This window comes from Lynx rufus, unplaced genomic scaffold, assembly GCF_022079265.1.
Source record: "Lynx rufus isolate CCGP_SWC_20201006 ecotype Redwood Valley unplaced genomic scaffold, mLynRuf1.p SCAF_9, whole genome shotgun sequence".
Taxonomy (NCBI): Eukaryota; Metazoa; Chordata; class Mammalia; order Carnivora; family Felidae; genus Lynx; species Lynx rufus.
The window spans coordinates 59,427,368-59,455,078 of record NW_025814897.1 but is presented as its reverse complement, the minus strand read 5'-3'; the positions used below and the strand labels follow the sequence as shown (position 1 = coordinate 59,455,078).

The following is a 27,711-nucleotide window of genomic DNA, read 5'->3' as shown; positions in this document are numbered from 1 at the left end:
ACAGTCAGACTCAGGGGAGGATTTATGGGGACACAGATAGGGAAGAAAGGAGGGGGTTCAGAGGCCCAGGCCCTGGCTATATGGGTATTCATGACCAGCAAGCCAGAAGACAGAGGGTTTAGGAGGAGCTCTAGGCAGGCTTCAGCCCCTCAATTCTTTTCTTTCTAGTCCACAATCTCTGCCAGCCAACATGCCCTCTCACTGCTCCATGCCCAGGTCTCCTCATCTGCCGCCATATCTCTAAGCCCCTACAGTCTGGCACAGGAGGTCTGTGACTCTCCTATAAGAGGGGCTAGACACAAGGGCTGGAGGCTCCAGTAGCCAAGGAGTTCTAAAGGGCATTTGCCTACCCCAGTTCTGTTCCCCTATCCCCAAGTACAATATCTGGAAATAGCCCCAAGGGGGAGGGTTGGTAGAAAGAAATAGATTTATTCTCATGTACAAAGCGGTCAGCCCACGGGACCATATACAACAGTTGCACAGAATCCTAGAAAAACGCATCTCTCTAAAGGCAACTCAGAATAGGTAAGGCAGGTGGCCCCCCTCCCCCCACCCCACAACACATACAGAACAAAACAGAGAAGGGAGATGCCAGCAGCCGGGCTGACCAAGAAGCCCAGCCCTATGGGGGGTCTCCCAAGCCCCAGGGCACGGGTAGATATGGCCTTGAAGAAGATAGGAGCCCTGCCAGTCAGCCCTGTCAGGGCTGAGACAGCCCTCTCTGGCTGCAGGAATGGGGAAGGGGCTTGGACTAAGTGGGGGGGGGGGGGACACTCAGGGGGCCACTGAAGGACTCAGGGTTGGCTCTTTGCCCTAGGGTGGCAGGGACATTCCATGGCTTCTCCTGGGACTCCACAGAGCCATGGGGACTTTGATCTAAAAGGGGTCTTAGAAAACAGATTGTCCCACCCTCCTGTCTCACCTAGATAGGGGAAGTCACTTGCCCAGGGTCACACAGCCAGGGGAAGAATTATTGACTCAATTGGAGCCTGTCTTCCAGCCCTGGGATCCTTCCTGCCCACCATTCCTAGCCTGCTTTCTCCCTGACCCCCCTCTGCCCAAAGCACTGAGCTGCCCCTCTGGCAGCTCCCCAGGTCCCAGTGCCCACCATAAGTATGTGGCGATCCTAAGGGGCACCTTCAGTGGCCCCGTGGCTATTTCTAGTTGTCCAGCAGAGCTAATGACTGTTTCTAAGACCTATTCTCTGCTCATTCAGATGTCCCACCTTCTCCTTGCATGAGGACCCTGGAGAGGGAAGAGGGCACAGATCTAATGGGGCAGGAATGGGGCCCAGGAGAGACCATCCAGGCTGCCTCAGAGGAGTGGCTGGGGAGGATTTGCCAAGATGTGGTCAGAAGTGCAGAGCAGGGCTCGCTGCTCATCAGTCACCCCTGTGCTCTCAGAGGACAAATGACAAAATCTTGGTGAGGCTGGAAGTCTTGCTTCCATTACACAGACAGGAAAGCTGAGGCCCAGAAAGGTCGGTACTTGCTCAGGGTCACATGGTAAGTCCTGGTCTAGAACCTAGGACCCGTGGCTCTGGTCCCAGGGCACCCGGCCAGGCCAGTGGGGGGCTGCGAGAGGAGGCCTGGGCAGGGAAGGGTCCTGGGGAGAGGGGGGGGCTCACTCAGCATCAAGGCTGAAACAGCCATTGACAGGGGCCCCAGTGCCATCCAGCTGAGGCACCTCATACTCCTCATCCAGGAAGTCCAGCGAGTTGTTGCTCGGGAGGCCGCGGATGGTGAATTTGTGAGACACTTTGGTCCAGTGCTCACGGTTAGAGGCCACACGTTCATATAGCTCTGCCGCCTTGGGGAACAGGTCCTGCAGCAGCCTGGGGGTGCAAACGGACATGGACAGGGTCACAAATCAGACTGTGAGTAGCAAGAAGGATTAGGGCTCTACCGCAGGAAGAACTTCCACGAGAGTGTGAGGCATAGGACTGGACGCTCAAGGAGAAAATGAAGTGAAGGGCCCGTTTATGGGCCCACAGGAGATAGCACCTGCATCTGCTGTGACTGCCACAGCCAGCCCTGTCCCCCCTACCCCCAGCAGACCCCCTGAGCTCTCTCACTTGTAAATAGGCATCGCGATATGCTCCATAAAGCTGATCTGCAGCTCAGGGATGTAGGCCTTCTCCCGGTCCATCATCTCCATCGGTCTGTTGCCCATGGCCTTCTCCTGCGGGCAGCGAGTCATCAGGCCTGGTCCCCTCCTCCCTCCATCAGGTACCAGGATGAAGCTAACCCAGCCCCTCCCAGCCCCAGCCCAGGATCCCTCTCCCCACAACCTGACACCAGCAGTCACTCCCTACTTACCAAGTCTCCCTGGGAGAAGAACTCTTTGTAGATCAGCTCCTGAAAGGCCAACACTCTCATCACAACTTGTGTGTGGAATCCGTCCACCTGAGCTCCTCTACAGCCCATTCCCAAACTGGCAAACTGAGGCATCCCTCAGCCCTCCTTCAGGGTCTGTCTGCACCATCCCCAATTTGGCAGGGGGATGGCCCAGATCGGGAGGAGTGGCTGGGTTCTGGTCCACCTTCCGCCAGCCACTGACTTGCTGTGTGACCCCTGGTGAGTCCATGCCCCTTTCTGAATCTCCCCATCTGGCACCCTGAGGTGGTCTAGGTTTCTGTCTCCCCAAAATATAGCCAGGCTGAGCTCAGCACAGAGAGGGTGAGCAAGATGCAGGAGCCACACAGAACTTGGCGGGGTGTGCAGCCTGCACCCTCCCAGGGAGGGGCAGCACTTACTGCGATCTTCCTCGTAGTCTTCCAGCCCTTGGTCTGGTCAGAGAGGTCACAGGAGGTCATAAGGAGGCAGAGGAGGAGGCTATGGTGTTGCTTGTTCGTTCGGTCATAACCCACTGTTGGGGAGAGCGTGTGGTCAAGGAGAGGAGGCCCCACCCCCTCTCTCTGAGGGCAAGGTCCCCAGGGCCCACCTATGTGGTCCATGAAATTCGGCACCCTGGGTGGGAGCCGAAGGGTAGGTGCTGCATCTGCCTGGGTTTGGTGGGTTGATGCTGGAGAGAGTAGGTCTCTCTCAGCACATCCCCCTCTTGGTGGTCCTTTCCCAACTCCAAGGTCTGGGGTTAAAGACAGGCACCTTCGGCCATCTTCTGGAGGTCCTTGAAGATGCGGAGGTGGTGGGCCAGGTCGGTGGCCAAGATGATGTCCCGCATCAGGTCCAGCATACGCTGATAGTCCTGGGCCAGGGTGGGCAGGGGAGCGAGGAGGTGTCAGGGCCTCCTGTCAGACACCCCCACCCACTCCCTCGGCTCCTTCTCCTGCCTCAGGCCAGCTCTGGGCTCCCACTCCCTCACCCCCAACCCTGGCCCCATCACCTTCCGGGAGAAGTGGTCAAAGATGTTGCAACCATGGGTGTTGAGGATGGCGATGGCCTGAGCGAAGTGGTGCCTCTGTGGGGAGAGGAATGATGGGGGCCCAGCTGGGGCCGGGGGCTCTGCTGACCACTGATGCCAAGAGAGGGAGCAGGACCGGTGCAGGCCCAGCCCCCAAGGTGAGCAGAGCAGGCAGAAACGGGGAGTCGGGGGTCCTAGTTCCCTTTCTGGGTTCTGTTTCAGCCCTCTGTGTGACCCCGGGCAAGTCCTCGCAGGCTCTGAGCTTCAGATCCCTCAGCTGTCACATGAAGGGACATGACAAGGCAAGCTCTGAGGACTTCTCAAACCAGAATGATTCTGAAATGATCCATTGGAGTCCTAGACACTAATTCATGCAGCAAACATTTGTTTGCTGACAAAGAAAGGCAGTGATGAGGTGAGGGCAAGGCCCCTGTCTCCAGATGCTGAAGGGCTGTCATTGAGAGAAGGAGCAGGCTGAGCACAGTATGCAGAGGGCAGAAGTGGGGCTGCCACAAGGCCTCGTGGGAGGGAGTGAGCCCCTCATCTCCCAGGGGTATGCAAGCAGGGGCAGTCTCCAGAGGGATGTTGTAGGGGGCAGCAGGGGGCAAGGTGACCTTGTCCCAGGTTTGGCTCCTATTCTGTGCCAGACCCCATGCCAAGTGCAGGGAGTTCAGAGAGGTCTCAGATTTTGTCCCTGCCCCAGGAGGCTCCCATCCTGGGGTGGGCAGACACAATTCAAACAACCTAAGGCAAAACTGGGTGTGACAGGAGGTGGAGCCATCCCAGGCCTGGTGGAGTGGGGGTGGAACAGGGTGTTCCCAGATATGCCAAGAGAGACATGCTAAATACAAGTTCTCCCTGTGCAAACCTGGGCTCGGGCAGGACCTTCAGACTGACCCACATCCCCATCCACACCTGCACCCCTCCGAGCCCATCCAGCAAAATGAGCCCGACATGCCCTGGGGTATGGCTACAGCTCTCACAGCCTGTCTGGAGAGCACGGCTTGGGAACAGGAGGAGCTGGGTCATGGTCTAACTATGTAAGTCATCAGCCTTAAGAGGATGATGGGCACAGGGATATTGGTGGTACCTCCATGACAGAGCCCTCGGAGCTGTAGAGAGCAGCCAGCACAGATTTCTGGAAAATCCCGGGAAATCTCCATTACTCCTTGCATCCAGATGCAAGTGCCTGCCATATTAGGCTAGGCATTGCCCTGTCCTCCCTGCCCTCACCATTCCCCCATCTCAGAGCCCAGGCAAAGCCTTGGAGAGCCTCCTCCCATCTCCAAACCAGCTCCCGTCCCACCAGCTCCCATCTCTCCTCAGGCTGGAGGAATGAGACTCCCAGATGCCCTGAGGAGGGTGCCCACTCTGATGAGGGCAGAATCTTACCGAGGCCACCTGGAAGGAATTGTTTGTGCCTCTGTGGTCCAGGTCATGACACATGCAGGAAATAAACAAGGCGAAGATCTCGATGTCCCTGGTTGGGAGGCAGAGGGGAGAGGGAGATCAGGCCCCTTCCACACATCCAGAGGAAGAACGGCTGCATGAGATGTCCAGGAGCCACCAGACAGGAGCCGGGGACACCTGGGTCCCCTTCTGGGAAAGCAGCCCTGGTTTGGAGTTTGACAGGCTCACTGCTCCATGAGTATGGGACATGTGACTGTGAGCAAGTCCCACCTGGAAAATGGGGCAATGTAGCCTTCCTCAGAACCGTTAAGAGGATCGTGGGAGGTGGTGTATGTAAAGTGCCTGTCATCCTTAGGTGCCTCCCCTATCCCAAAGCAGGGGACTGTAACAGCTGCCAGACTTGGGGGTCAGTGCAGACACTCACTCGAGGTAGTTGGTAAGCTCCAGATTCTTGTAGAGCAGGTAGCAGAAGTGGGAGACAGAAAAGGCATGCATCCAGTTGTGGTAGGGGGGATCCCGGTAGCCCTTCTTCACCATCAAACAGAACCTGGCGGAGGGGAGAGGGCAGCAGAGGGGCCTCAGGCTCTCCTCTTCCAGGAAGCCCTTCAGGCTGTGCCTTGCCCCATTCCTTCCCTTTACTCATGGTCCCAGTGTCTGTGAATTGCCTCTCACTCACGGATCCTCTCCACTCCCACAGACTGGGCCACTCCTAGTCGTCCACAGAGACCCCTTCCCAGAATGCTGGGGCAATGGATGTGAGAGTAGAGGACAGAGGGAGGCAAAGACCAGGGCTGCCTGCACGTGGAGGGGAGGGCTGGGGCACACACCGGGCCAGAGTTGGGCAGTCAATTTTGTAGTTATTGATGAAATTCATGTCCTGCAGCATGCTCAGGATGGCCTGGAGAGAGTAGAAGGGAGGATTCAGAGGGACTGTCTGTTTCAAAATGGGTCCCCTGCCTTGCCCCTTCTTGAAGCTTCCAAACTTTTGGAATCTTAGAACTTTAGATCTGAACTGGAGAACCATAAAATGGTAGAGACAAGCATTCTCGGAGCCACGAACTTTTAGAAACGGGACCGAAGAACTCTTGGAACCAAACTCACACAAAATCTTAGAAAGCTAGGGAGGGAGGCGCCAACCCTGAGGCCACGTGCCCCAGGCATTGTGGGCTCTGGAGCAGCCCTTGGCGGTCACCCAGTCCAGCCACTGAGCCCTGGGCAGGCCCTGTGGCCCACACCGGCAGACCACATGCCCACTCCATCTCTGAGGGAGGCTCTCTAGCCTTTGGTGATGACTCTGTCTTGCCAGGAAGTTCCTATCCACATCTAACTTAAATCTCTGGCTGTACACCCTCCACCTATGCAGTCAAATGGGGGGACGGCCAGCTCACCATGGAAGTGTCATCCTCGGGCAGAGAGCGAGGGGTATAGGTGAAACTGGCAAAGTTGGAGTCAATGGCAGCCACAGGCTGGATCCCATCATGGAGAAGTTTGGTGTATTCATCATCAGAGACCTAGAGGGGAGCAACCAGAGTATTAGAAGATGGCCTCCACCCCCATCCAGTGTCCTCACCCTCAAAATCCCACAGTGGGAGGGAGCGCCCTGGCCCAGGATGCACCCACGGCAGGGCATGGATACTCCAATCCATGGGGTATCACTGGCAGGAGACCACTGTGGTACAGCCCACCTACTGTGCCTCCTCGCCTGTGACAGCCCTCGTCTGTGACGGCCTGTCCTCAGCAAAGACAGAGAAACACCACTTCGGAACACCACCAAACAATGCCAGCCTTTCATAGACACTAACTTGAGGATTCTTTCTTTCGGGGGTAACATCCCAGAGTCTAACCTTAATCCTTCCTATCACAGCTTTGACCCTATCCACAGAGCCTGGGACCTTTTGGTTTGTACACAGGGAAGAGGAAAATGACCACCACACACTCTGAACTAAAGCCCAGGACAGCTTTTCTGAAACAGGGTCTGGGAATGAGACAGAATATCAGCAGACTATGGAGGCGTGCATGACCACTGAATGTAGGCGAGCTGTGGGAAGGGCCCTGAGTGAGCTTCCTAGCCTTCAGTAATTCTCAAGGTGGGAGTCATCACCGGATATGGGGAACACCTGGCCAAACCAAATTCCTCCCCGGGATGGGTCCTGCTGCCAGCCTTGGAGCTGAACCAGAAACTGCTTGGAAGAGGCTGCCCCAGAGGAGAGCAGGAGGCCAGGCATTGCTTTGAATCTATCTTCTTTTTTTTTTTTTAATTTTTTTTTTCAACGTTTTTTATTTTTATTTTTGGGACAGAGAGAGACAGAGCATGAACGGGGGAGGGGCAGAGAGAGAGGGAGACACAGAATCGGAAACAGGCTCCAGGCTCTGAGCCATCAGCCCAGAGCCCGACGCGGGGCTCGAACCCACAGACCGCGAGATCGTGACCTGGCTGATGTCGGACGCTTAACCGACTGCGCCACCCAGGCGCCCCTGAATCTATCTTCTTATCTTCAGGAAAGGGTGATCAGAAAACCCAGGCTGGTCCTGGGCTCCCGAGGAACTGAGAGGCAGGGAAGAAATAGGTGGGCTGCAGGGGACCCTGGGATCCTGAGAAGAAGGACAGAAGCTCCATGCAGGCCTCACCTTCATGTGGTACATCATCATCTCGTTGGCTAGGTGGCTGCGATACTGGGCCTCATTCACTTTCTTGTATAGGAGGGACTAGGAGAGAGAGGGAAAGATGGGGCTCAAACTAGGTGGCTATGAAATCTCAGAATGCCCAGGACTGGGACAAAAGGATCATATAGCCCCCCCCCCCCGCCCCGTTCCTGTCCCATGCTGGCTCTAGTTCAAGCTTTCAAGCTCCAGCCAGAGTAGGGACCCCCCTCCGACTTTCACCCATACCTTCCCCCCTTGCCCCTCCTCCCCAGGTCCTCTTAGCATTTGATCTGGCACTTTGCACCCCCTCCTGAGCCTGTCCCAGTCTTCAGTCATGGAGCCTGAGTCCCACAGCAGAGACAGAGACGCAAGGAATGGGTTAGCCTCAGGAACCTAGTGGTTGGATTCCTGGCTCAGAGCCAACTCTGAACAATGAGACCCAACATTTCCCAAAAAGAAGCTGACCAGGGGCTCGGGTTGAGGCTGCTTGGCAAAGAGGGTGGGTATTAATGACAATTGGGGTTTCCCCCTGATCCCAGGAGGCTAACTTGGCAAGATAGGAAACAGTATCCTCAATTTTCAGATGGGAATCTGAGGCTAGAGGTGACCAGCAGGAACTGAAGGCTGCACAGCAACCCAGCAACAGAGCTCAGACTCACAGGGCCCGTCTGGACACAGCCAATGTGAAGGTGAACAGAGGGTCCTGCACCGGCCCTGCCCTTTCCCCACTCACATGGGCTATGCTGATGCCACAGTAGATGGAGAAGGCGGTTGCCAAGTCCTCGTCGAACTTGCTGAACCATGGTCCGTTAATCTTGTTCACCAGCTCGGCCACACCGATGACCTCTGGGGGCCGGAGGGGGGCTAGGACCGGCTGCTGGATGTGTCCGGCGGCGTCCGCCCTCCCAGGGTGTCCTCAAGGGACGTCCCAGCCAGGGTAGTCCCGTCCTGTCCTTTCCGCTCCCGGATGCTAAGGCGCTGGGGAAGGGTCGCCGACCCTCCGCTCGGCTCCGCCCCATCCTGCTCAGGCCCCGCCCCCGCCCGAGCCCGCCCCAGCCCGCCCCACTTCCCGGAGCTGCCCGGGGCTCGCACCCTGGTTCTCGTTCTTGATGGGGAAGCAAAGGATGTTGCGCGTGCGGAAGCCGGTGCTGTCGTCCACGCCACGGTAGAAAAGCGGATGCGCGTACGCGTCCGGGATGTTCAGGATCTGGCCGGTGGTTGCCACGTGGCCCGCAATGCCCTGGTCAGCCGGGATGCGGATCTCGTAGCTCTGCCAGGGCAGTGATGGAGTAGAGAGGAAGTCAGCGGCCGGCCACAGAACGGACCATGGACTGTCCTGCTTCCTCCTCCTTGGGCGCCTTGTGGACTCCCGGCCCCCAGGACTACGGCCACACACTCCCTCCGCGCGCCCGTGCCTCACCTCGTCATCCACCACGCCCCCGTCGAACACCTTGGCCACCAGCTCATTTTGATCCAGCAGGAACACGGAGCAGCTGTGGGGAGACAGCCACGGTCCACAGGTCCCTGACAGCCCTCTCCGACCACCCCCACTTCTCACGACTTTAGGCAAAGCCTAGATTTTGAAGCCTGAAAGGTGCTATCCATTATGAGAGACCCTCCTGAGGGCTGGCTGACTCCAGACATTAGTTAATCCCAATGATTTTTTTTCTTGTAGTGCCTACTATGTGCCAGGCACTGTGTTAGGAGCTGGGGACCCAGGGCCAACAAAGTGAGCCCTGCCCCTGCTATCATTGAACGTTATTAGTGAGGGTCACAGGCATGAAATAAAGGATCACACAAAACATGATAGGGTCCCGCAAGAAGGCAGTGGAGGGGAAAAAAGAAGCGAAGAAGGAAGGGGATGAGGACCCAGGACTGGGGCCTCTCTCACCTTACCCTGGGGTAGACTGACTTACATCTCAGCATTGCTGAGGTTTCTGGCCTCTGTGATGATCTCCTGGAGCAGGACAGAGACATCATCTGTGGGATGGAGAAGCATGGAGGGCAGTGGTGAGACCAGGCTAGAATGCCGAGGCCAAGCCCTGCCACCTCTCTTCCCCAAAATGCCAGTCCCCGCTCCCACCCACAGCCAGGCATGGAGGCCAGTTCACTCACCCAGGTGAGTAAAGAGGTTCTTTGCCACTTGGAGAAGAGCCTGGAATGGAGGAAATGAAAATCATAGGGGTTCACATTGCAGAGGTGTCACACCTTCCATCCCCCTGCTTCCAGTAGCTCCAGGGTCTTCTCATGCCCCCTTTAGGGCTCTCTGGACAGGATGGGGACTGGCACAGTCTAGTTAAATCATTTGGCTACCAAGTGAAGGAGTGAAAGTATAGCCCCAGTGAAGGTGCACAGTAATCTTGAATCTCAGATGCTCATTCACCTCTGCTCTAGCTGCCCAGATGTTGCTGTCGTACCCAAGTTAAACACTAGAGGACGGTCACATACAGTGCCTGCAGCCAGCGGCGCTGTCCTGAGGACCCACCGACCTACCTCTTTAAGAAGCCTCCAGGGCACTAGGTAACCTTCCTGCCAAGGGTCCAGAAAGACATGGGCTTTTCCCTTATGGATGACGCTCTGGGGCTGAGAGCTGGGCGACTTCAACCCCAAGAGTGGCTCCTAGAAGGTCACTCACCTGGCACTCACACTTGAGCTTTTGCTCTTTCTGGAAGGCCAGGGTGCTGGTGAGCACCGTGCTAGTGTAGTGGAAGCAGTGCTGGATCACATGCTCATCCTGGTCCGTGAACCTGGGGCAGAGGGCAGAGGTCACTGGAGAGGCAGTGGACGATGGACTTCTCCCTGTTTCTCTTTACTTCCATTTCTCCAGGAAGCCCACTCAGAGACGCAGTAGCTAACCATCACTCCCCTCTACTGGGGCTGTTCCCTGCACAGGCAGCTGGGCCAGCTTCCCCCTCAGACTTGGGGCTCCCTGAGGGGAGGACTCTAATCCTCCTCAGACTATTGTTGATTGAAGCCAGAGCCATGTCTCCATCCTCTGACTTCGGATTTATCCAGACTGAGGCTGGGTCTCTTCTCTCGGACTAGAGACTTGCCCAGGCCAGAGGTGGATATTCTCCTGCTCTTCCCAGGGGCCCTTCTGGCCTCACGAAGTACCCTGTCTTGTCCAGCTCCTGCCACTGTCCTACTCACCCTGAGTCTGCAGGCCCTGATCTGGTGCCTCCATAAATCCTGAGGTGTTTGTGAGGAGGGTAGTGCCCACCTTACTCAGACAGCTAGCTCTCAGCTGACAAGAGAGCCCCAAATCCTTTTTGAGGTTATTCAATCTGGCCACCAAATGACTCATCACTAGGGAGTTTTGTGGGGCCGGATGGACCAACTTGGGGCAGGACCTGCTCTGGGGAGATGGGTTAGCCTGTCCATGTGGGGGTCTTCGGAGTGAGGGGGAGCAGGGAGCACACCTCAAAGATCTTGACCTTCTCTCTGCCCCCAGATTTCCCTGCCTAGGCTTCTTCCCATTTTACGGCTGGTCTCAGTGCTCCTCTGCCAGGATATCCCCCACTCATGCTTGCTGCCCAATGATTTGGGTCTACATCCCCATCCCCACCAGCCTGTGTCTGTCTCCCCACCTTCCCTACCAGCCTGTGTCTGTCTCTCCCTTCCCTACCATGACATTTGCGGCCCCTCAGTCTGGTCCCACTCACCTCTCTCCCCTAATCTATGGGTATCTCTCATACTAAGCCATACTAAGATCCTCATCATTCTGAGAAAACCTCAGTCTCTTTCACACCTTCACGCTTTTCCCCACACTGTTCTCTCTGCCTAGAATACCTTTCCCACCCTCCTCCCTCTTGGCCCTGAAAATAAACTCCAAGTCCTGAAGGCAGGGACCATGACTGTACAACCCAGTGCAAAGCCTGGTACCAGGGAGTTATATGGGAGGTGTTTGCTGAATGTTTTAACTATACTCTACCTCTGCCCTGGCCACCAGCCCCATCACACGCCCGGCTCAAGGGACTCTGGAGTCCTTGTTCTCTGGGCTCCAGGCAGCTTGTCTGCAGTCACTGCTCTGAACTGAACCCCACCTTGGCTCATGCAATCATTCAGCACTCACTCCCTGAAATATGTGGGACCCAGAGATGGCCACAAAGTTGTCACCAAGGCCCCATCTCATTTCCCTTCTGACACCACCTTTCCTCCAGGTTTAGGGCCATCTCAGAACGCAGTCTCACAGACAGCAGCCCCTAATGAGCCCCTTCCCTCTGTACTCCCCTCCCCAAAGGCCTTTCCGGGGCCACCTGACCAATGCAGGGCTGGATACAGTAGGTGCCCAACTTGTGTTTGTTGAATGGTGTAAATGCTCCCACCACTAGGATACCAACCACAGATGACACAGATCCACATCCTCCCTGCCTCAGTGAGTTCTACTTCATCTCTGTCTTCACTTCCCCAGGCCTGTCCAACTGCCTACAGAGCTCTGTGCTGGCGGGTCCTGCTACTCAGGCCTATGACTTTCATATCTCTGCCCCACCTATGCAGACTCTGTCCCTGTGCTTCTGACATCTCTATAGTCCCAACATCCCGGTCTCCACTTTCTGCAGGACCTCCAGGCCCTCAAACCCAGTCTGCTTGCTTGAGCCCCAGGGGCCAAGCTCTTTGTCAGTATCTCTCTGCATCCCAGAATCAGGACCCACCCCTCACCTGCCTGCTTCTCCCTCCCTATATGATCCAGGCACAAACTGCTAGACCATCTGGACCAACTCTGGCAGCATTCACATACTGAACCTGCACCCAGGATAGACATGGCTAATCAATCACAGCATTGTTTCTCACTAAACTAATATTCATTCTCAACCCACTGTTTCAGGCAGCTACCACCAAGTAATGAGTTGGAGAAGAACACCAAATCTATTTGTGATACTACTTTTAGACCCCAATCTGACCTCAGTTCTTGCAAAATGCTTCCTAAGCCTCTTTACCTGACTCTGTCCTGCCCCTCCATTTCAAATGATTCTTATAGCTGCCCTATCAGTGTCTCTAAAGCCCCTTAGCTTAGCCCAGCCCCCCAGCCTATTCCCTTTAGCCCTTGCCCACAGTGTGATTGCTGCTCTGCGGGTCCCAAGGAGTTCACCCATCCCAGAGCTTACCACCCCTCCGTCAGCCAATTCCCAGCAGAAAAGCCAAAACAGGGTGATGGCAAGTGGGGGAAAGACCAGTACTCTAGCAGTGGATAGCCCAAACTGGGGGCAGTGGGCAGACAGAAGGGGAACTCATTTGGACCTCAACATGACTTTAATTTTTTTTTTAACGTTTATTTATTTTTGAGACACAGAGAGACAGAGCATGAACAGGGGAGGGGCAGAGAGAGAGGGAGACACAGAATCTGAAACAGGCTCCAGGCTCTGAGCTGTCAGCACAGAGCCCGATGTGGGGCTCGAACTCACGGACTGCGAGATCGTGACCTGGCTGAAGTCGGACACTTAACCGACTGCGCCACCCAGGCGCCCCTCAACAGGATTTTAAATAAGCCAAAATGGGTAATGGAGAGTCAACAATTACCTGCACCCCAGCCAGCAGCTGCAAGGGTCTGGCACCTTCACAATCCTATAGTCTCTTGCAGCAACAAACCATTTGACCCACCACTGCTGGGGCAGTATCCCCTGCCTGGTGCCCTTCCCTGTTACCCTAGTAGAGAGCCCTGCCCAGTCTTTCAGCTTCTGATCCACTTCACCCCACCAAGACTCACAAGTCTCCTCCGAGCTTGTTGAAGGCGCAGGCCAAGGCCACCACCTGGTCAGTGGCCCGGCTGATGACAGGAACGCAGAGCATCGCCTGCAGCTCACAGCCCAACATGCTTTGCAGCTGTTGCACATCCTCCTGCAAAGGGGGAGGTGTGTCAGGGCAGGGAAGGAGGGAAGGACCATGCTTCCCTCCCCTAGCCCTCCACCACACTCTGCAACAGGCAGTTCTAAGGGACCTCTGTGAGATGGGAAACCCTAGGACATGGGTATGGGTTGGGAGAAGGTCCCTGGGGCTTGTTTCCCCCATTCCCAGGCTGCCTTGTCCCAGAGACCCTGTCCCTTTGCCTCCTCCCCTGGTCCAGCCAGGCCATGGCTTACAGAGGTGAGATCCTTCAGCTGGATAGACTTCTTATCTTCCACCACCTGGCCCAGGCGTCCTGTCGTCAACTGGAGAGTGAAGAGAGGCTGAGCCAGGGCCTAGTTCTCTCTAAGGTCAGGTGACCTCAGACTCAACCCCCCTCCCAAGTCTGGAAGTTTCCAGACCTTCCAGACACCTTCTTCAGTAAGTCCAAATGGTGGGTAGAGTCAACACTGGGGGGCGGGGGTGGAGGGTGGGGTGGGGTGAGGGTCTGCTCTTGACTAGAATCCCCTTTGGATGACTTTAGGGTCTTCCCTAATTAGGAGAGAGAAAAGCAAACCCCAAGGATTCTCATTGATCTCAAAGATCCTGAGAGAGCCAAATCCAGAAATGTTCCAACAGAAGTGAACTGGCCCCAAGTAAGCCTTTCTATAGATTGTAAGAGAGCTCTCCTAATGGATCCTGTTCATAAAAGATCGTGACCTCTCATAAGATTTCTTAATAGATCCCAAGATCCAGATAATTCCATCAGATTCCAAGAGATTCTAGTAGAGACCCCAGTCTCTCTGGGCAGATCCCTGGAGTGCGTAGCTGGCCTTAACTGCTCCCACAGAATCCAATACAGAGGACGGTCGCAAGACTCACCGGAAAGCTGGTTTCTTCCTCCAGCACTTTATCTCCAATGACCTGAGCGGCAGAGCGGGGGTGGGGGTGGGGGCAGTTAAAGGGTGGGCAAGTCTGTTCCCCTCGGAGACCTGAGTCCCCCGCCCAGCCCCATAGTGGACCTGGGCCCTCACCTTGCAGGAAAGCTGGAGATTATCCTCGGACACCAGCAGGAGGCAGCAGCGGGATGCCTGGGTCTCCTGCTGCAGCTGAAATGCAAGGACCGAGAGGGGCTGACGGCGGATCTAGGGCCACCCCCACTCCCTAGCTCTCGCCTCTCTGAGGCTCCTCAGGTAGAAGGAGGAGAGAGGAGGGGCAGGGCGTCGGAATCTGAACTGAGAAGGAGGGCTCACTGGGACCTAGGTCCCTGGAGGATCACAGGGGGAGAGGCACGGGCACTCACGTATTGGAGGACTTTGAGCTGGAGGGACGAGGCATCCAGGTCGTAGAGTTCCCCTGCAGTGGCGACGCGCCGGTCAGAGAGAAGGCTCGCAGACTTCCCCAGAGGTGCTCCACCTGCCCGCCCAGCCCATGGACCTCCCTTCCAATTGCCACCTGGCTCCCCAACCCAGACCGCACCCCCTCCAAGAGGCCCCTCCCTTCCAGGTTAGACCCGCTGGGCGGGGTCCTTACCGCACAGCTGCAGGATCTTTTGGTCCTGGTCGGTGTGAGCCACACCGCCCTTCTGGTCTCCCGCCACCCCCGCCGGGGGGTTCCGGACTGCTGCCGAGGCGGCGCCAGGCCCCCGGGGCTGCAGAGCCTGCACCCTTCGCAGGGCCACCAGAGCCTGGGACGAGCAGGGCGGTCAGCGAGTCATTCGTCCCACCTTCACCGCACACACCGCGTCGGGACCCTCGCCCTTGCTCAAACCGTTCTCCGTCCCGGGGAGCCCACCACCCCCATCCCGGTCCCAAACAACGCAGCCCTCAGCGCTCCACCCGGCCTGTGGGCTCCCACTGCCCCAGGAGCGTCCTTCCGCCCTTGAACAGCTAAGTACAGGGTTGTCTCCCCCGCCTGCCCCCAGGCTCTTACAAGACAGGGCAGGGTCAGATTTCTCAGTGTCTCTAGCACTCACGGGAGTAAAATCCCAGGAAAGAGCCTCATTATCGTGAAGGGCATGGTCTTTCCTAAGTATTGACAAGGTGTTTGTGTTGCCTCATCTCACCAGTACCATAAGCAGGTCAGTGCTATCCTTATCCTCATTTTCAGATGTGAAACTGAGGTTCAGAGAGGTTAAGTGACTTGCTCAAGGTTATACAGCCCAAAGATGCTGCACTGCTTGTCCAGCTCCCTGGCCAGATCATCTCCCCACTGGCTATGATGAGGGCCTTCAGCAGCCCCCATCCTACCGCAGCCCTACCCTCACTCACATGCTTCTCCACGGCTTGCAGGCTCCACTCTTCACTGTCACTCAGCTGGCCACAATGCACCTGGAGGAATATGAGAGGGGGACCAGCTATGACCTCCCCTAGCCTCCTCTCTCTGCCAGAGTGCCCTCCTCATGCCCAGCACACGCTTGTCCCCACCAACACATACACGCTCCAGTCTGTGGGCTTCAATGAGAAGCCCATCCTTCTGACCAAGCAGATAGCTCCTCCTTCCTCCAGGAAGTCTTCTGGGCCTAACCCAAAGAAATAGAACTTTTCTGATCCCTGCCTTTTCAGTCACTGTCCCATCAACAACACAGTCCAGGTGTTTAGTGAGGAAGGGGGTTACCCTGGACCCTCTTCCATCTCTCAGCCCATAGAAACCTTAAGCCCTGATTATGGAATCAGTGGTATTAGTCTCAACCTCCAGCTCCACCTTTTCTGAGTTGGGGTTTGAGCCACCCCAAAGTCTGGAGTAAGGGAAGAGGTTCAACATTTAGGATGCACCTGCTGTGCCTAAAGAACTTGAGAGGAAGATGGGTGAATGAATGAAAGGAGAGAGAAAGTGCTTGCCTTCCATGTGATTCTCTCACTAGCCCACAAGGCAAGCTTCTACCCTGCATATAAAGCAAGGCCCAGAAAGGTGGAATTGCCTTGGCCAAGGTTACACAGCAGGAAGTGGCAGAGTTGGGACAGCACCACCTACTCCCTCCCCTCCTCTGCCTATACCTTCCCCTCTTTGGATCCACTCTCACCCCTCCCATCCCCCAACCTCCACCATCCCATCCCTCTCCAACTTCCCTGTGTCAGTCACCAGGAATATCCTCAGCCCATCTTATCTCTGTGAAGGCCCTTCCCCCCACCCCTGTTTGGGCAGTTTGTAAGAAAAATGAGAGAGAGACAGAGAGAGAGAGACAGAGAGAGAGAGAGAGACAGAGAGAGAGAGGTGGTAGTCTGGGGCCCCATTGCAGGCCCTGCCAGCCAGGCTCCCCACCTTGTCACCAGCTTCCTGCGCTGACTCAGGGCAGCTCACCACCTGCAGGGCTCCCCACAGTGCCTGCATGGGGTCCCTCCTTCATCCTCAGCTCCCCACTCAGCAGCCCCTGCCCGCCTCTGCTCTAGGTACCCTGCCTGGAGCAGATGGAGAGGAGGAGCCCAGCAGGTTCTCAGAAAGCTCACAGTCTGGCGGGGCGGGGTGGAGTGGGGGATACAATTGGAGGGGTGCAGAACCTCATACCTGAGGAAGTAGGAGAGGGCAGACTGTGTGGGTGAGAACCGAAGGCTTGTGGGAACTCAGAGGGGGAGAGCATCTGGGAGGCTTCCAGAACTGGCACTGAAGTATGAGGAGGAAATGTGGGGCCTAAAGAGGGTGGGACACTGCAGGCAGGGGTTGTCCTGGCAGTCCTGACTGGTAGGTGGCCTGGGGATATGAGGACCAGGGCCGGGGTAGGGTCCATGGTGCCGCAGGGGGAAGAGTCTTGAATGCAAGGCTAAGGAATTGGACTTTAGCTTAATTGTACTGGGGACCCATGGGGCAGACTTTAGCATCTGTGGACCAAAAATGGTATTGAAGGCTAAGCTCTGGATGAAGCGCCATCTATGACTCCCATAGGACAGGGAGTTGAAAGAGACTGAGGGCATGATTCATTTGTGTATGCTTACATAAACATGTTGGTATTTTACTGTGCTATCCTTTTTGTCCTTCTGCCTTGACCCATTTCTCAGGAAAAGGGAAGACTGGGACCCCCCCACCCCCACCCAGGGCTGTGGGCACAACTAGTTCCTGGGTTGGCAATACAGCCTGGTGCCAATACAGAGCTGGTAAACTGAAGGAGAGCTTCAGAAGGGCTGGAGAAAAGGAAGGAATCGCAGAGCCCACCCCCACCCACTGGAACCTACCCACCCAGCACACGCTCCTGGGCTGCCTCAGCCCATCCCCACCCAGCATGTGCACAAGCGCACATACACAGTCTCATGAAAACCCTCCGCACTGCCCATACACTCGCTTTGCCATGGAGATACTCAGGCGTGTGTGCACACATGCGCACACAGAGTACAGTCCCAGACTCAAAGACATCCGCACACGCACACTCACAGCATCTACACCATCCATACATGCGCATTTGTATCTGTACACAGGATACTTGGGTCCACACACCCAAGAGCCACGCACACACTTCTGGCCCCCCACTTGCAAACACACAGTCACCAACATCCACACGTGGCTTTTTGCTCACCAACAGGAACACACACTTGCAAACTACTCTTTCTTGTTAGTTAGGGAATGTGTCTGGGGTCCAGCGGAACACTCAGGAGTGGGCACTGGGGCTGTGGAGAGGGTTGAGAGCCCAGCACAGCCCCTATAACCCTCACCCACACGAAGTTCAACATGGCTAATTGCACGAACACCTCATCCTCACGTAAGGAGCTGGTGTGACTGGCACAGCTGAAGAGAAGAATGGGCATAAATCACGCATCAAATGCTAGAGACCAGGGGCCGCCCACTCCTGGGACTTATTATCCCAGAACTGAAAAATAGAGCTAAAGACTCTTTCCACACGAAGAATCTGCAATCAAAGCACCTTGAACTACAGGGTGCAGAGGCCCAGCACTCAGCCAGGCAGCCCGGCACCTGGCTGGCATATTCCTCAGAGAGCCCTCCATTGACCGTTTCTCCATCAGGCTCCAATATTGCAGGGCTCCCTGTTTCCTTGCTAGCATTCACCATCATTTCTAATTCTATCCTTATTTTGCTCACTTGTTTGAGGTCTGTCTCCCAACCTCTCCAGACTGTACGGTCTGTGAAAGCAGCGGTCAGTCACTGCTGTTTGCAGCACCTATAGCACACAATGCCTGGCGGTGCTCAAGAAATATGTCTTCCATTGATGGATGGATGGATGGATGGATGGGTGGATGGAAGGACAGCTGGAAGGACGGGTAAATGGATACCAAGAGCAAACAAAGACTCCGAGAGGGGAATGGGGCTTGTGGAGGAAGTAGCTGGTGAGTCAGCCCTCCCAAAATATCTGCCTTGTGGCACTCCTTTTACCCTTTGTACCCTCTGCCCTGAGGATCTGGTAGCAGTTAGGAGGGCTGTGGCTGCCTGGGCTGCCTCTCGAAGGACATGAGATCCACATCAGATGTGTATGTGTCGGGGAGAGGGGTGTCCTGGGGAAGTTCATTTCTACCTGAGTCGGAAGGCACAGGCTTGGAGTAGAGGTGGACTGTGAATAATCTAAACACCTGTCAAGAGCTCCTAAAAAAACCACAAACTCTTCACTGCCCAGGGTATTTGAGGAGGTGGGCAGACAGTTGTCAGGAACTCCTCCTAACAGCCAAAGCCCCAGGTAACATCTTGCTCAACAGCACACATTCCACACCTCAGCCTCACCTGGATCAAGCTCTTTTTCCAACCACCCTGCTCTCCACCCTGCCTCGGCTCCTGCTGTTCCCTCCTCTTAGAATACCCTTTCTAGTCTTCTCTGCCTGTCAACCTCCCCCCTACTCCCCAAAGCCCCACTCAAATGCTGCGTCCACCACGAGGCACCCCTTGTTGCCCCAGCCTCTGCCACTGGAGCACCTGCTAGCAGCATTTATTCCATTTGGCCAGTTGTAGCCTGAGGCTGTACCTGCCTTCCCCCAGACTGAGCTTCTAGAAGGCAGAAATGGGTCTCACTCCTCTTTCTGCCACCCTCCCTACACCCAGCTGGGATACCTAGAGCAGGGTTTTTGCTAGGGTGAATTAAATTTAATGTGGCCCCTCTGCCTCCCCAGCACACAACACACACATACACACTGGCCTTCCCCCTCCCCACCCCCCCCCCAGGAGAAAGCAGAAGCCTGGACTCCCAGCTCAACCTGAGCCAAGGTGAGCAGAGGTCATGGCAGCCATCCTCCTGCCCGCAAGATGAGCAAACTCCAAATGTCCTCCTCTTGCTGGAGTTGCTGCCCTTCTGACCCAGCCCCTCCATAGGAGATCCTTCTCAGGCACCCCCAGACTCTTCTCCCTCCACAGAAGTGGGGAACCGAATTACCACCACCTCCCGCTGCCCACCTCTGCACATTGCCCCTGGCCCTGGTCCTCATCCAAGCCACCAGCTCTGGCACAGATTGGGACCAAAAGAGGGAGGGAAGCGGTGCTGAGAACTCTGTGCCAACAGCAGATCCATCCCCTGCGGGAACAGAAGCTGGGGGTGGGGGAGCAGCTTGCCGGAGGAGAAACCGAGGGGCCAGCAGCTCCCTCAGTCAGGCAGATGGGGCTTCTAGGAGACCAAGCCAAGCACTCCTTCCTTCCTCTCCTCTCCTGCTCCCCACCGCGGCCGCCCCCCCACTCCCACCACCCTCCCCCGCCAGCAGCTCAGGAAAGGTCAGGTGCCTCAGAAACCTTTAATTCCATTTTAATGAGCTCTGGAGGAGTCCCACGGGCTCAGGAGGACCCACTCTTCATCTGCCCACGCCCCCTAGTCTGTGCCTTATTGAGGTGGTGCGGTGGAAGCGGACCCCCAATAGTGGCGATTTGGGGGCGCTAACCCTCGGTTTCTAGGACAGGACAATGATTTTGAATGCCCACCTCCCGTATGGGAGAGCAGGAAAGAGAGGCTGAACCAGCCCCACCAGGCTCAGCCAAACCCTGCCAGTGGAGCAGAAACCCGAAGAGCTCCGCCAGGGGGCAGCAGAGGGCAGGGGGCATCTCCGCCTGGGTTCTCTGCCTGACTGAACCCCCCCAACCCCGCGCCCCTGCCCAGGCCTGGCATCCCCACTTCCCACAAAAGCCCCTTCCCCCTCCATCTCCCTCTCCAGGAAGACCGCCCTGGTCAGCCATGGGGCTGGATGCCTTCCCAGGCAGCCCCTCCGGGTGGGCCTCCCCACCTCTTGCTCCTGAGCTCTGGCCACCGGAATCTGACTGAACTTCTCATACTATCTCTACTTGTCAGGGCCATGTCCATCCATCATTCCTCAGTGTCTTCCAGGCCCTCTGTGGACAAAGCTCTTGGCCCCCAACCCAGCTGGGAGGATGCCAAAGAGGAAGTAAGGTCAGGGTTGCACCAACAGCTCCATGGGGCTGAGAAGTGCAAAAGGGACTTGTACATGTCTCTGGAAGTTGCTGACTGGGCCAGTGACTGAGTCCTGCCCATTCAAGGTAGGGCAGAGTGCTGGGGTGTGGGAGAAGCCAGACTCCTCCTAGACCCCATTTCCTCAACTCCAGCCAGGCTTGCTATAACACACACACACACACACACACACACACACACACACACACCCTAGACAGGCTCCATCCGCTATCCCTCCCTTGGTCTCCACTCCCCCATCCCACCCCACACTGTTCTTACCAAGATGACGGCTGCCACAGCCCCAGCCTCCTTGTCCACCAGCGGCATGACCAGCACTGAGGGGGAGAGGGCAATGAGGTGGTCCTGTGGGGCCAATGAGGCCCAGAGATATGGAGCCAAGCCCCAGGGTGGGGGAGACAAAGACACAGACAGAGAGGCCGGGACAGAGACACAGAAAGACCCAGAGACCCAGAGAGATGGGGGGTCCTGAGGCGGCAACAGAACAACCACAGCAATGTCCCCTGCATGGAAGGAAGCCCCCTCATGTTACAACTCTCCTGCGACCACCCCCAGCAACCCTGAGAGAGCAGGAGGCAGGTAAGGCTGAGCACCCCTATTTTACAGATTGGGAAACTGAGGTTCAGAAAGGGGAAGTGACTTGCCCAAGATCACACAGCAAGTCAGGTCTCCTGACTCCCAGTCTTGTGCACTTTCCACATCGAGACAGAGGACACAGACCTAGAGAGACTGAGACACGAGGCAGAGAGACATGGCGGACAGGGGGTGTGGAGAGGAAGAGAAAGAAAAATAGAGACAGTGACAGAGAAAGCATGACAACAACACAGCCCATCTAGCATGAGACACAAGCACGTGACCACTGCGGCCACTGGCCACCGAGCCCTAGTATGTGCCCGGCCTTTAACATGCGTTATCTCATTTGCTCCTCCTCAAAACACCCCCTCAAGGTAGGTTCTCTCATCCCCATTTTATAGATCAGAAAATCGAAGCTCAGAGAAGTTAGTAGCACAATAGAGAGAGAATTAGATGAGGGTATTGCTGAAGACACAGAGCAAGAGGAAGAAGGAGACAGAGAGATGAAGACAGGGATAGAAGACAGATGGGATCTGGGGAGCAGGGGCACGGTCCCTCCCTGCCCCTGCCCAGTTCCCAGTCCTTACCTTGGGTATCAGGAGCCAGTGGGGCCATCAGTCTGGCCAACGGCTTCCCCGGCAGGTCCGAGGGGCCCAGTCCATTGCAGCCCAACCGCTTCCGGGAGATCACAGCCTCTCTGAAAAGAGGATGTGATCCCACCTCTCAGTCCCTGGATCAAAAAGGTGCAGGCCCCAACCTGGGGACACACAGCAGGCTGGACTCTGCACATCTGCAAGGATCTAGACAAGCTGACCGGCCATAGGGTGGACATGAGGAGGACACAAATAAAAGAGATAGGAACCCTGACCTGTCATGTGGAAGAGGCAGGCAGCCGCAGTCTGGCCTCTGGTGCCTCTTTGCTGGTGGGTATGCGAAAGTACCCTGGGGCCCCGTGCAGGTCCCCCAGGGCAAGTAAAGCAAGGGCTCAGAGCTTTACTTTAAAAGGCCGCCTCTTTTAAATCCTGCTGTGGCCACTACTTAACCTTGGGCAAGTGGCCTACCTCTCTGAGCCTCCCAGGGAGAAAGAGTGTGGAGAAGAGGAGAACCCTAACCAGCTCAATCCTCAGGAAAGCCATTCTATACACCTGAAACTAGTGTGACACTGCATGTCAACCATACTTTAATTAAAAGAAGGGGGGGAAAAACATTCTAGAGCAACTTTCAGCGCTAAGCACAGGAGGGAGGACTTCAGAGGTAATCGTCGTAACTAAAGTACCCTCCATTCCCTATGTGCCATGCATCATCCAAGCAACTCATAGAGATTGACTCAGAATTCCCAACAATCCTATGAATTAAATATTATCATCATTTCCATTTTCAGGCAGAGACACTAAGGCACTGGGAGTTAGGAACCTATCCAAGATCCCATGGTTAATAAGTGGTAGAGTCAGGATTTGAACCCAGGCAGTTGGCACCAGAGCCCATACTCCTAACTGGCTGGTGTGTTTGAACCTTCCTAAAGACCTGAGGGGATGTGAGTTTCCAACGGGATTCGTATGAATGGGTGTAGGTGTGATGGAGGGGCAGCGGGCGGGGGTAGGTGATGTAGGAAGAATGAGTCTCTCTCTGCCCTCACTACACATACCACCCTATCCCCCCCCAACCCGCCTCTAGCTCTTCCTGCTGAATTAAGTGCCTGATTTTTCACCAACTGTCACTCCCTGATGATTAATTGTCCTGGGTTCCTCATCCCTCACACTGCCTCCACTTAATTGTGTTTGTAGGAACTGCCTGGCCTGAAGAGAAGAGAAGCCTTGGGGGGCTGGGACTCCAGTGTGTGCATGTGGGGTCACTAAGGGGAGCCAAGCAAAGGCCAGATGAGGAAAAGAGAGAAGGTGGCCTACAAGCCTCCTGATTAGGAGGTCACGGCCTCTGGAGAAATTGAGGACTAAGAGGTTGAGCTTCTTGGTAAAGTTCATGCCACATTCTGAACTGGATCCGTTCACTCCTGGCCTCTTGGTTCAAAATCTACAAGACCCAGTGGGGTGTCCCACCTTCTAGCCCTCACACGCTGGGCTATTAGGCTCTGGGAGTGCTAGGCCCCAGCTCTGCCCTGTCCAACTGTGCCAATCACCCCAGGAACGAATAGGAATCAAGGGTGGCAGGAGGGCAATGCAGCCATGGTCCTGGAGACTAAATTGATAAAGGCGGGGTCTTCATGGAGGCAGGGGCCAGGCCACCTGGAGGCAGGTGACCCTCAGCCAAACCCCTCTTGTCGAACTCACCCAGCCACTTGGCCTCGCACCGTCTGGTTACTGGGCAACCACAAGGTGGCGCTGGTCCCTCCGTTGCTGGTCAGTAATGGCTGTAGTTTCATCTCTCTGACCCCTGACACCCCTCTTCCCCCAACCCTGCCCCAACCAGGCGCTGGCTGCCTTGGCTTTGCCCTCTACCCCACACCCCAGGAACCTGATGAAGCCTTTCTTCTTTTCTGCACAAAACTCCCTCCTCTGTGCTCATGGCTCCATGACTCTCCAGCCCCAACTCTATGAGCTCCAGACCCCAGATACCCAAAGTCCTCCTGGAAGCCTGCCCTGGATGTCCCAAGGTTGTCAAAGGCACCCAGTCCCAACCTGAATTTATTCTCTCCACCACCAAAAAGTGGTACAACCATCCCCCGGGTCCCTTGTGGCTTGTCCACAAACTGTCCCAGCTACCTCCCTCTTCCTCACTTCCCCCATCCAATGAGTAAATCACCTCCCATGCATCTCTCACAACTGTTCCCCATGGAATTAGTATCAGAGAAGGCTTCCTGGAGGAGGTGATGCTGAGTTGGGTCAAGGCAGACAGGAAGGGATGTGCAAGCAGATGGAACTGCATGTGTAGAGGCTCAGAGGAGAGAAAGAACATGTGTCTGCCGGATGGCCCAACTGCAAGAAGGTTAGTGTGTCTGGACAGCTTGGAGCGAGGCTGGAGAGAGCCCTGAGGAGCTTGGCATGATCCTGAGGGCAGTGGGAGCACCAGGAGGGACTTGAGTTGGGGAAAGTAAAGGTCAGGTTTGCTTTCAGGCGCATCAGTTTAGCTGCTGGGCAAAACTCTCACTACAGAGGGAGAATCTGAGAGACTGGAAACCTCTTGTAAGGGAGGGCCTCTGGTCTCAGTGGTCCCTGGTCAGCAGAGGAGAGGCGGGGCTTGGGCAGGTCAACCTTGACTGAGCCCACATCTCTCACTGAACACTGGGGCCTCCCGGGGGGTTAAACCCTCAGAAATCCTTAACCTTGGCACCTTGCTCTGCAACCTGCCTTCCCTGGCCTGGCCACATCCCGCAGTCCCAGGCAGGTCTGTGCCGGGCTGTGCTCACCTCAGCCCACCCCCCCATGCAAGCCCTTTGCCTCTGCTGCACCCTTCCCAGAACTGTTGTCCCCCTGGAAGTTTTAAAGACACCCACAGACTGGAAGGGGAAAGGGAGGGCCCAGGCTGAGTCTCCTCCACCCAGATGAGGGTGGGTGTTTGTCTACCCTCACACCCCAACGGCTCCTCCCTCAATTTAGGACCCTCTGCCCTGCCTCATCTCCCCTCCTGACGACTCCAGCCTCCTACCTCCACCTGCCAAGCTGATGGTGGGGGTGAGGGGACTCCACGCCAGGGGCCAGCTGTACAGGTTGAAGGCTAATGACTCAGCCCTGGTGCCTGGGTGGTCATGGCTGTCCCAGTGACGATAAAGACAGATGGGCACAGAGTGAGGGGAGGAACGGGCGTGTACTTTATGACGGTTCTGTTCCTTTAACAATTATTTGTTTAGTGGCAAGAGTGGAGAAAAAGGCTCTCTGTTGGTAGGGTCAATGGCCTGGAAAGAGCTGAGTGCCCAGGCCCCCTTCTATTCCTCTGAGCCCCTTCTTTGGTGAGGCCCTATCCCCTTTAGTGAGCACCCCCCCCACCCCACCTCCTAGGGCCTCAATCTCTCTCTGACCTTTCATTTCTCTAGGGGACAAATTATGATTCAGCCCAGAACCTGGACCCTCCCCTCCCCTTCCCTCTCCCAGAATGTGAGACTCCGGAGATGGGAAGAGACTATTTCCTGTGTCCTTTGAGACAAATCAGAGGAACACAGATTCTGCGGTAAAAGAGGACCAGGTCAGCTCTGAGGAAGGAATGTGTCAAGGTTGGGCCCTGGGACCCCCAAATGGTAGCAGAGGGAGACAAGCAGCTGGGGCAGGTGTGGGTGGTGTCCCCGTGGCAGCTGAAAGGCCCCAGACTCTGCCACACTCAGCATTGGGTCACGAGAGGCTTCGAGATGGCAGGAGACACAATAAGAAGGGGAAGGTGGCAGGGCTGGGGACTGAAATAGGCTGGGAGATTGAGGGGGCTCCAACAAGACAGAGACGAAGACTTCCAGGAGGTTCTCCCCTCCAGTTCTTGGAATTCAGAGCTGGACCAGCCCTCAGACATTGTAGTGTCTTACTGTCTCCCAGGAGTGGACGGGGCCCAGCGCGATCTCAGGACACCCCCCCGGATCCCAGGTCTCCTGACTCCCAGCCCGTATTTCCTCTTGTGGAAAGACCCATCCCTGAGGGAGGCTGTCATGGCCAGACACCTTTTCTGGAAATTGGATCTTCCTTAGTGTCAGGGAACTATGGAGCAGGCCTCCTAGAGCGCCTCCAGCTGGGCTGTGGGAGATTAGGGAAATGTGGCCGGTTGAGATGGAGCCACACAGGGAAGGGCTTTGCTAGGGACAAGAGGGCATGAGCCAGCACGAGGGGGGCAGGGAACCCAAAACACTTGGTGAGGATGAAACTGGGCACCTGCGAGCCCACAGGGGTAAGGGGGCAGTGGCAGGAGGGGCCTCCCCATTGTCCCTTGGATGTCTCCCCTGCCTCCCTCATACTTCCCTGAGCCCGTCCTCTGCCCCTTACCCCCGGGTCCTTATCTGTCTTTATGACCCGACTCTATTCACACCTGCTGCTGTTTGCCAGCCCTGCCAACCCTCCAGGGTTTCCTGGAGCAGGGCCCCCTCCACTGGGCATCTGCCTCAGCCTTAGCCTGAGGCAGGTGCCCAGTGTGCTGCTGGGGCCAGAACTGCAAAGGTCACCATTGGAAGGACCCTGTACCAAGCCCCATCCATTTTATAGAAAAAGACTGAATGAAGCAAGAAGGGAAATAATTTTCTCAAGGTCACCCAGATGGGGAAATTGAGACTTGGGGTGGAGGGCAGCCAGCAACCACTGAGCTCTGACTGTGTACAGGGCACTGTGTACCCATTACTTCATGACAGCAAAAGACAGGTCCTACTGTTATCTCTGTTTTAGGGATAAGAAAACAGGCTTGGAAGTGGACACAGGGAGGCAGCAATGGGGCCAGGGTAGGATTCAGGCCTATCTGACTCCCATTCCAGTGTTCTTCCCTCTTCCACATACCGAGCTAGGTCTTAGCCCTTGTCTAGGGGGTGGGCTCAACACCAGACACGGAGAGGGCAAGCATAGCACAGATTTCAGAAGACGGGACTGACCTCAACCTTCACCCCCCATCCTTACCAGATTGAAGGAGCTTTGATCTCTGTGTCCCCTGGGATGTGTACTGCCTCACCCCTCTTGCCCCTTACCAGCCTCTCCTCCTCTGACTTCTCTGATTTCTGAGCCCTGTCTCCCAGCAGGCACTCACCTCCCCATCTCCACTGAACTCTGGGCCAATTGCATTGGAACATTCACTTTTTTTAAAAAAATTTTTTAATGTTTATTTATATCTGAGACAGAGAGAGAGACAGAGCATGAGTGGGGGAGGGGCAGAGAGAGAGGGAGACACAGAATCCAAAGCAGGCTCCAGGCTCTGAGCTGTCAGCACAGAGCCCGACATGGGGCTCGAACCCACAAACTGTGAGATCGTGACCTGAGCTGGAGTCGGTGGCTCAACAGACTGAGCCACCCAGGCGCCCTAAGGAACATTCACTTTTAATTGCCTTTTGTTTCTTTTTCTTCTTCCCTTCCCCTTCCCCTTCCTCTTCCTCTCTCCTTTCCCCTTCCCCTCTCCTTTCCCCTCCCCTCCCCCCATGCTCTCCCCTTCCCTCCCCTCTCCTCTCCTCTCCTCTCCTCTCCTCTTTCCTCTCCTCTCCTCTCCTCTTTCCTTTCCTCTCCTCTCCTCTACTCTCCTCTCCTCTCCTCTCCTCTTTCCTCTCCTCTCCTCTCCTCTCCTCTCCTCTCCTCTCCTTTCCTTTCCCTCTCCCCCCATCCCCTCCCCTCCCATTCCCTTCCCTTTCCTTCTTGTTACTTTTTCCAAAGGCTTTACTGAGTCTGAAGTGGTTGTGGGGGCAGGGGGTCAGGGGATACTGAAAGAGCTGCTGATGCAAAAGATCTGAGACCCCTCCAAGATGCCTGGACCAAAGACACCCCATCCACCCCACCTCACAGAAGAAAACCTAAGGGGAGCATTTGCAGGCTCAGAAGGGGTGGAGTAAACCCATCTTGCTCCCCTCCTGCTTTCTGAGCCCATGATCCTGCAACCCTCTCCCAGGAAGGCCTTCCTGGGCCACTTTGAGGAAACTTCTTGGACGGAGCAAGCTCATATGAAGCAAA

The 27,711-nt window shown here is 55.9% G+C and overlaps 1 protein-coding gene across 2 annotated transcripts in view; it reads right to left on the bottom strand.

Annotated features, from left to right (window-relative positions):
- Nucleotides 1–409: 409 nt before the first annotated feature.
- PDE2A (phosphodiesterase 2A) overlaps nt 410–27,711 on the bottom strand; it is a 106,094-nt gene continuing 78,792 nt past the window's right edge. For both annotated transcript variants that reach the window (XM_047070556.1, XM_047070554.1), the window contains 27 exons: nt 21,733–21,842; nt 20,834–20,889; nt 15,507–15,566; nt 14,770–14,923; nt 14,540–14,592; nt 14,271–14,345; nt 14,119–14,160; nt 13,494–13,562; nt 13,121–13,251; nt 10,052–10,163; nt 9,532–9,571; nt 9,333–9,396; nt 8,837–8,909; nt 8,509–8,686; nt 8,150–8,262; nt 7,402–7,479; nt 6,162–6,284; nt 5,601–5,671; nt 5,198–5,320; nt 4,756–4,843; nt 4,454–4,501; nt 3,346–3,420; nt 3,108–3,207; nt 2,756–2,868; nt 2,319–2,357; nt 2,075–2,181; nt 410–1,834 (listed from right to left, as the gene is read on the bottom strand). In XM_047070556.1, coding sequence (XP_046926512.1) covers nt 1,624–1,834; nt 2,075–2,181; nt 2,319–2,357; nt 2,756–2,868; nt 3,108–3,207; nt 3,346–3,420; nt 4,454–4,501; nt 4,756–4,843; nt 5,198–5,320; nt 5,601–5,671; nt 6,162–6,284; nt 7,402–7,479; nt 8,150–8,262; nt 8,509–8,686; nt 8,837–8,909; nt 9,333–9,396; nt 9,532–9,571; nt 10,052–10,163; nt 13,121–13,251; nt 13,494–13,562; nt 14,119–14,160; nt 14,271–14,345; nt 14,540–14,592; nt 14,770–14,923; nt 15,507–15,566; nt 20,834–20,889; nt 21,733–21,842 — 2,506 coding nt within the window. In that variant the 3' untranslated portion in view covers nt 410–1,623. The remainder of the gene's footprint in view (nt 1,835–2,074; nt 2,182–2,318; nt 2,358–2,755; nt 2,869–3,107; nt 3,208–3,345; nt 3,421–4,453; nt 4,502–4,755; nt 4,844–5,197; nt 5,321–5,600; nt 5,672–6,161; nt 6,285–7,401; nt 7,480–8,149; nt 8,263–8,508; nt 8,687–8,836; nt 8,910–9,332; nt 9,397–9,531; nt 9,572–10,051; nt 10,164–13,120; nt 13,252–13,493; nt 13,563–14,118; nt 14,161–14,270; nt 14,346–14,539; nt 14,593–14,769; nt 14,924–15,506; nt 15,567–20,833; nt 20,890–21,732; nt 21,843–27,711) is intronic.